Below are 7,543 nucleotides of genomic sequence, written 5' to 3' on the forward strand. Positions count from 1 at the left end.
CCGCATCAGCGACCATATCTCGCTTCATTTTCACATTGGCTTTGCCTCGACCACATCTCCCATGAAGCTCATCTTCCTCACCGCCCTCCTCGCCACCGCGTCGTCGGTCGTCGCGCTCCGAATGTCGGACACAGACCGCGCCGCGCTCGCCAAGGAACTCGAGCAGTGGAAGTCGAGCCATGCGGGCAAGTCGGCCGAGTCGCTCGGTCTTCTTCCGTCCCAGAACACGGAAGAGGCGCTGACCGAAGAAGCCAAGCTCGAGGACGAGCTCACGCGCTTTGCCAACGCCAAGGAGGTCGTCGCCGACCTCAACAAGAAGCACCCGGGCGCCATCTTTGACTACAACAACCAGTTTGCCCTTCTCAACGCACACGAGTTCCAGGCGTACGTCAAGGGCTCGTTCAACAAGGAGCAGGCGCGCCGCGTTCTGCGCGCCGAGCGCGAAGAGACCACGCTCACGCAGTCCCAGATCGAGGCCGCCGACAAAGACTGGACGACGAGCAAGTGCATGCCGCCGGTCAAGAACCAGGGCAGCTGCGGCAGCTGCTGGGCCTTTGCCACCGCCGGCGCTTCGGCCATGGGCCACTGCATCGTCACGGGCAAGCTCCTCGACCTCTCGGAGCAGCAGCTTGTGAGCTGCGCCAAGAGCGCAGGCCAGGGTTGCCAGGGCGGCTGGCCCAACAAGGCGCTCGACTACATCTCGTCGACCGGTCTCTGCTCGGCCAAGGACTACCCGTACACGACCAGCGACAGCGCCTGCAAGTCGTCGTGCTCCAAGACCAAGCTCAGCATCGGCAAGACCGTCGACATTCGCGGCGAGAGCGCGATCCAGAAGGCGCTCGACACGCAGCCGATCTCAGTCACGGTCGAGGCTGGCAACGACGTCTGGCAACATTACAAGAGCGGCGTCGTGCAGAGCTGCCCGGGTGCGCAGTCGGACCACGCGGTCATTGCCGTCGGGTACGGCACCAAGGACGGTCAACAGTATTTCAAGATCCGCAACTCGTGGGGCGCCAACTGGGGCGAAGCTGGGTACATGTACCTCAAGCGCGGCGGCGGCGGCAAGGGCATGTGCAACGTCGCGGACGGCGGGTCGTACCCGACGTTGAGCGGGAAGCCAGCGAACAACCCGACCGACAGTCCCAGCGACGAGCCGAGTGACTACCCCAGCGACGAGCCCAGTGATTCGCCCACGGACGAGCCTAGCGACAGCCCCACGGACGAGCCCAGCGACAGCCCCACGGACGAGCCCAGCGATGCACCAACCGAGTACCCGTCCGACGACGGCTCGATGACGGACATGCCGACCGAGTACCCGACAGACGCGCCGACGACGCGCCCGCACACCAAGCACCCGCGCACCAAGCACCCGAAGAAGCCGCACACCAAGAAGCCGTGCCCGGGCGCGTCCAACTAAGTCCATTGTGCGTTTAGCTGTGCTTACTAATATACAAGTGTCATTTTGTTTCAATTTCTTGGACTTGCTTTTTACTAGAAACGTTTGCATTGGTGCAGCCACCTCCTTGTCGAGTCACATGCCGGTTGGAGTTCGCTATAACGTTGGCGCAGCGCATTCGTGCTCTATAAGGCTCGACCGCGTCGTCCAGTGCCTCACCCGCGGCCACAAGCGTCGTAGGGCGACGACAGAAGAGCCAGATGAGCCTCCGCGCCGCCGCCTGCGCAGCCACGGCCCGGCGAGCGAATGAAAAAGAAGGAGATTGCTAATCTCTACGTATGCGAAGTCTTTGTGTAATTATGAAGATAACGCGAAACACGTTCATATTTATAAGTATAACGCGAAACACGTTCATATATTAGGCTCGACGGCCGAGACGAATCAACCAAAATGAACCACCGTGTCATGCTCGCAGTACGCTTAGTTGTTTGTGGTGCAATTGTGATTCAAAGATCTGCACTGGCAAGTCGACTTGATGCCGGCAACACGAATGTGTCACAAGGAACCTATCACCGAAAGCTTGGTCGAACGCCGTTTCCTACGAACCTTGGGAACATGCACACGCTCCAACACACCGGACGCTGCATTCTACTATAACAACAGCGGGCGATGGCTTCACTTGATCGCACCCACACGATCTTAGCACCGCAAGCAAGTCTAGTTGATCTCGTTTTCGGTCCTAAGAGTTTTGCATTTGTCGAACAGGTCCTAACATGGAAATAACCTTGCATGGGACAGACTCGCATCAAACTCCTCGATCGCTGTGTGTAATCGGGTTCCAAAAACCTCACACGTTCTTGCTTATCACCGACGCACCTTCGATTTCCATGACCACTCTCCGCCGTTCGTCGGTTCCTCGTTGGTCTCGGGCCTTTTGACCACTTTGCCTTTGGTTCACATTGCCTTTTGCCATTTGCCAGTTTCGATGAAATTGACGGCCGCGTATCCCACTCTTCTCGCCGCGTCGACGACAGCACTTGAAATGACCGACGGCGAGCGCAATGCCCTCGTAAAGGAGCTCGCGGCGTGGAAGGTGAGCGCGGCCGGGGAGCGTGCAGCCGCCCACCGCCTTTTGCCTCCGTCACCGCTACTCGCAAGCCTTAACAGCGACCAAAAACTTGATGAGGAGCTCACGCGCTTTGCAGCCACCAAGAAGACCGTCGCAGCTCTCAACGCCGCGCACCCACACGCGACGTTTTCGATGGACAACCGCTTTGCGCTGCTGACGTCCGACGAGTTTCGCACGTACGCCCAAGGCGCGCTGCCCAAGCAAATTATGACGCGGCAGCTGCGCGCCGAGCATTCGCAGCTCACTTTAGCGCAGTTGGCGGCCTCCGACGTTGACTGGACGACCACGCGTTGCATGCCTGCGGTCCGTGACCAGGGCCAGTGCGGGAGCTGCTGGGCCATCTCGGCTACCGGCGCCGCCGAGATGGCGCACTGCCTCGCCACGGGCAAGCTCCTCAACCTTGCCGAGCAGCAGCTCGTGAGCTGCGCCAATGACGCAGGCTACGGCTGCAACGGCGGCTGGCCTCGCCAAGCGCTCGACTACATTGCGACGACTGGTCTCTGCGATTCGAGCGACTACCCGTACACAGCGTCCGATGCCGCCTGCAACACAACCTGCAGCAAGATCAAGCTCCAGATCGGCGCTACTGTCAATATCCAAGGCGAGCGCGCGCTTCAGGCCGCGATCGACATGCAACCCGTCGTCGTGACGGTCGAAGCCGGCAACGACATTTGGCGCAACTACAAGAGCGACGTCGTGACAATGTGCCCCGGGGCAGCGTCCGACCACGCCGTCGTGGCAGTGGGGTACGGCAGCAGCAACGGCACGGCACACTACAAGCTTCGCAACTCGTGGGGAGAATATTGGGGCGACCACGGCTACATCTACCTCGAGCGCGGCGTCGGTGGCAAAGGCATGTGCAACGTCGCCGACCAGTGCTCGTATCCGACCATGGTGGCCGGCAAACCGACACCGAGTAACCCAGTGGTGGCGCCGACAACGACAACGGTACCGACAACAGCACCGCTGGCACCGACATCGACACCGCCGGCACCGACACCGCACCGGACGACCATGCACCCAACCGCCAAGCACCCGCACACAAAACACGGGCAGAGTCGCACTATCCGTCCGTCAACTGACTACTAAAAACTCAATTTTCGTTCTCTCATTCGACGTCTCTGAACGACGAGCGTGCAGCTCTAGCCTAGTAATGTGTATCTAGCGTCTGTACATTGTGGAGAGACCTTTGTGGTCCAACGTACTGTATGTCGAGCAACATTATTGTCTCAGCAGGTAGTACGAGTTTGAATTTAGCAATATAACCCTGCGACGACGAACCGCTGAGACGTCCTATTATGCTAGTATAGAAGTAATGTCGGTCGGGTGCAAGACGCGTGCAGGCAGGAAGGAGGAGGAGTTTGTTTAGAGAACAGGGACACACCTATCGTCGGCCAGGGCCCGGGCGGCGTCCTATGACAGTGAATGCGTCACGACCTTGGTCAAGTCATTTCTGTAGGGGCGGGTACCTCCGTACTTGCCGCCCTGGGGGGCGTACGGAGCCGGCGGCGACCGGCGCGGGTCGCCATGTCCTCCGCGCGGCGCGTACGGCGGTGGCTGCAACGCATGCGGCGCGCTCTGAAAGCCACCTAGCTGCGGCGGCGCCAGTCGGGGGTCCCCCCGCGGGTCCCCTCGAGGGTCTCCCCGAGGATCGCCCCGCGGATCGCGTGCCATCATGCGCGGGTCCCGCTGCGGTGGCGCATACGGCTCGGGCGCGCCGTACGAGGCCGGTGGCGGCTGGTACGGCGCCTGCACGGGCGGTGGCTGGCGGTATTCTGCTTGCGGTGGCTGGCGGTACTCTGCTTGCGGCGGCCCACCAAACTTGGCGACGCCATTATAGTCCTGCCGACCATAGTCCTGCCGGCCAAAGTCCTGTCGGGGCGGCGGTTCCTGGCGACCGCCATACTCCTGTCGGTACGGCTCTTGTTGCCGGGGCAGTTCCTGACGCCCGTACTCCTGCCGAGGCGGGTACACCGGTGGTGGCTCCTGCCGCCCATACTCCTGCTGCTGCCGGGGGGGGTACGCATCAGGATGATGCTGCCGCGGTGGCTCCTGCGACCGGCCATAGTCCTGCTGCGGACGACCCGGATATGCATCCGTGCGGGTACCATACTCCTGTCGCGTCATCTCCTGTCGCGGCGGGTACTCGTTGTTGGCGTTGGTGTTGTAGCGGGGCACGTCGTGGCGACCATAGGCATCCGACCGACCGTAGCCCGGCTCTTGGCGGGGCACGTCCGGGGCACGCGCGTACGGGTCTTGGCGCGGTGCGTCGTGGCGCGCATAGTCGTTGGACCGCGGCGCATGGTGCACCGGCTTGTTGTTGTACGTCGACGGGTGCCGCTACACAATGCACACTTGTGAGCCGTCTTGACACCTTGACACCTTGACACATTGATAGTGACGTACCATGGGCGGCGGGTCATTGCGGCGTGAATGAAACCTAGTTTCGTTTAGATTGAGCCAAGTCGTACAAAAATGCACATGAGGACGCACCGCGACTCGTCGGGCTGGCGATGGTAGCGCGACTCGTCGGGCCTGCTGGACGACGATTCTCGCGAGTAGCGGTCGTAGCTCGCCGGTGCAGGCGTCGGCTTGGGCGTCGGTGCCGGTGTCGGCGTCGGTGTCGCCCGCGGGTGCTAAGTGCATCGTTCAATGCGCGACACTGCAACAATGGCAGGGTACCTGGGTGCGCCACACGGCTTCCGCTTCGAGGATCAGATGCGTCATTTTGCGCTAAGAACTGGGTCGCGCGTTTCGACTCGATAGATTGATACCTGTTGCGCAATCATATCGTCGGCGGTCGTGACGACCATGAGCGGAATGCGGAGCTCTTGGAGCGCGCGCTAGTGGTCCACGAGGATGAGGCACTGGATGCGAGAAGCGATGACACCTGCTGCGTCGACAGCATCGTCTTGCGCGTCATGCCTTGAATGTCGACAAACTGCTTTTGCGCCATGGTGCAGCGCTTGGCAAACTCGACGCGCTGCTGTGCAAACTACAATCGTGTGAGGGACTGCCCCGAGCAACTCCCTCATAATACGTACAAAGGCTTCGCGCGACGCGGGATCGCCCTTTTCATTCTCGGCGTGGTGGCGCTGAAACAAGTCGGCGCCTACGCATATCGCGAGGATGAGAGACGCTGCAAGAAGGGAATCCCTCGGCGCACGTACCTTCTTTCATTTGCATGCAAATTAGGTCCTGCCAGCGGTACAACGTGGCCACGTCTTGCTTGCGCTGCGCGGTCGCCATGTCAAAGACGGTGCTAAAGATCTATGGCACTCGTAAGCGACGCGTACAAGCGAGACGAAGCGTACATGCTCGTTGTTGTCGCGGAGGAGCTCGGACAGCATCTGCAGCACGGGCGTGGGCACTGTGACGGCCGGGTCGACTGCAACATTGTCCTGAGCATGCGACGAAACGCTGGAGAGGACGGTGACGTACCAGGGTCGAAGAGAAGGTACTTGCAGTCGGGGACCACGGGCAGCGCCATTGGAATGTCTTTGAAATATGGCACGTCCTGTACAGCATGAGCATATTGCAACGAGAGGATGGAGGCGCACCGGCGTCGTTGGCTTGGCGGCGTCGACTTGCACGACAATCTCGGGCTCGGCGGTCACTGCCGCAGCCACGGGCGCGGCTGGCGCGGACGTCGTCGTGGGCGCAGCCGGCGCAGACACAGAAGCGGTGTCGGCTGCAACACGGCGGTGTGAAGACATGTCATCCTGGACGTCGATGATGTACCTGCGCGCTGGCTGCGAAGAACCGCCACGTCGCCTTGCGTCGCGGGGCAGGCTTCAAGGAGGTTCCACAAGGCTGCTTGCTCGGTCTCGCCGTGGATCGTGTCGAGGGCGCGGAGCACGAGCTTCTTGGCGTTGCTAAACTTTTCGCGCTCGAGGCAAAAGCCAATATACCTACATATAGTCGTCGTGGGCATGCTTGTTGGGTCGACGCGGCTTCCTACCGCTTCCAGAGGTCAAAGCTGCCAGGCCACTTGGTCACCGCGAGTTCAAACACCTTGGTCGCTTGCTTGAACTGCCGCAGCTCCATCTCAAGCTCGGCGAACGCAAGCCAGAGCCCGATCGAGGACGTGTCTTGCGCATACTGCTCGAGCGTCGAAAAGACCTGTACGGGGCGGATGAGCTTCGCGAGAAGACGACGGGCATGTAGGGTACCGTTGCACGCGCACTGTCGACCTGGAGGTACTATCGTACAGGAAGGAAGGCATGAGCCCACGTAGGAAGATGAGGGGCATGCAGAAGAGGTGCGTACGTTGCTGGAGATGATCAAGGTCTTGGCGGTCGCGATCACGGACGTCGCGTCCAGCGGCGGTCGGCCTGCCATCTTCACCACAAAATGGAAATCCGGTGCTATTTTATTCGATCGGATTACATTTTAATACATAAAAATCAATACACCATACAAATAGTGAGTAGAACTAACGCATTTGAATTGCATTGCATGGCCTTGGCTCCGTCGAGAAAAAACGCACCAATCAACGCTCGCCATTTCCGGATGTCCGGATAAAACAATCAGTTGCTTGGGTCCGGTTGTCCTTCCTGCAACGACTAACTACAAGTATATATGAATGCGATTTGCGTAATCTTCGTCGTTGCATAGTCTTTGCATACGCAGAACGAGCCATCTCCTTCTTCTTGATTCGCTCGCCGGGCCGTGGCTGCGCCGGCGGCAAACTGCGTAGCTTGCCAACGACTTTGAGAGACGCCAGCGACTGAGGTGGCATCAGCGACAAGAGATCGCGGTGCAAGACCAACGACTGAGAACTAGTCCAAGTCTAACTAACTAGTCCGACTAAATTGCACGTTGTAAAACGAGCTTGTTTTGAATCATCAATTTCGAAGCATTGAAGAATTTAGTACCAGTAGTGGTGTGTTGACGGAACGCTACCTTTGGGGACACTTTCACTCTAGTTTTAGTTGTAGTACCCCGACTAATTTCCCCACCACGAGACCTCGTCCGGTATTCACAAAATTCTCGGTCCCTTGGGCGTGCCTATGGCC

General features: G+C 59.7%; 3 protein-coding genes across 3 annotated transcripts; 2 read left to right on the plus strand and 1 right to left on the minus strand.

Moving 5' to 3' along the window:
* SDRG_11810 (hypothetical protein) lies at positions 1-1,417 on the plus strand (the record flags this gene model as incomplete). The annotated part of the gene is made up of 1 exon (XM_008617865.1): positions 1-1,417. The coding sequence occupies exon 1, from the start codon at positions 62-64 to the stop codon at positions 1,415-1,417; it is 1,356 nt and encodes a 451-aa protein (XP_008616087.1). The 5' UTR covers positions 1-61.
* A 1,021-nt stretch (positions 1,418-2,438) lies between these two features.
* Positions 2,439-3,614, plus strand: SDRG_11811 (hypothetical protein; the record flags this gene model as incomplete). The annotated part of the gene is made up of 1 exon (XM_008617866.1): positions 2,439-3,614. One exon carries the CDS (start codon positions 2,439-2,441, stop codon positions 3,612-3,614), a length of 1,176 nt encoding a protein of 391 aa, XP_008616088.1.
* A 132-nt stretch (positions 3,615-3,746) lies between these two features.
* SDRG_11812 (hypothetical protein) lies at positions 3,747-6,879 on the minus strand. Its single transcript, XM_008617867.1, has 16 exons — positions 6,795-6,879; positions 6,698-6,727; positions 6,487-6,647; positions 6,267-6,436; positions 6,086-6,216; positions 5,967-6,042; positions 5,840-5,913; positions 5,696-5,795; positions 5,570-5,637; positions 5,416-5,520; positions 5,300-5,368; positions 5,208-5,258; positions 5,019-5,161; positions 4,932-4,965; positions 3,995-4,865; positions 3,747-3,938 (listed from the first exon to the last, which is right to left on the minus strand). Exons 1-16 carry the CDS (start codon positions 6,864-6,866, stop codon positions 3,910-3,912), a joined length of 2,184 nt encoding a protein of 727 aa, XP_008616089.1. The 5' UTR covers positions 6,867-6,879; the 3' UTR covers positions 3,747-3,909.
* Between the last annotated feature and the right edge of the window lie 664 nt (positions 6,880-7,543).

The sequence above is a fragment of the Saprolegnia diclina genome (genome assembly GCF_000281045.1).
Source record: "Saprolegnia diclina VS20 unplaced genomic scaffold supercont1.44, whole genome shotgun sequence".
Taxonomy (NCBI): Eukaryota; Oomycota; class Saprolegniomycetes; order Saprolegniales; family Saprolegniaceae; genus Saprolegnia; species Saprolegnia diclina.

Bases quoted from the DNA above. Each gene is read 5' to 3' on its own strand.
- SDRG_11812 (XM_008617867.1), bottom strand. From the start codon at position 6,866: ATGGCAGGCCGACCGCCGCTGGACGCGACGTCCGTGATCGCGACCGCC. The intron at 5,638-5,695 runs GTACGTGCGCCG...CGATATGCGTAG, and splicing joins TTGCATGCAAATGAAAGAAG to GCGCCGACTTGTTTCAGCGC. The intron at 5,369-5,415 runs GTGTCATCGCTT...GTGGACCACTAG, and splicing joins CGATGCTGTCGACGCAGCAG to CGCGCGCTCCAAGAGCTCCG.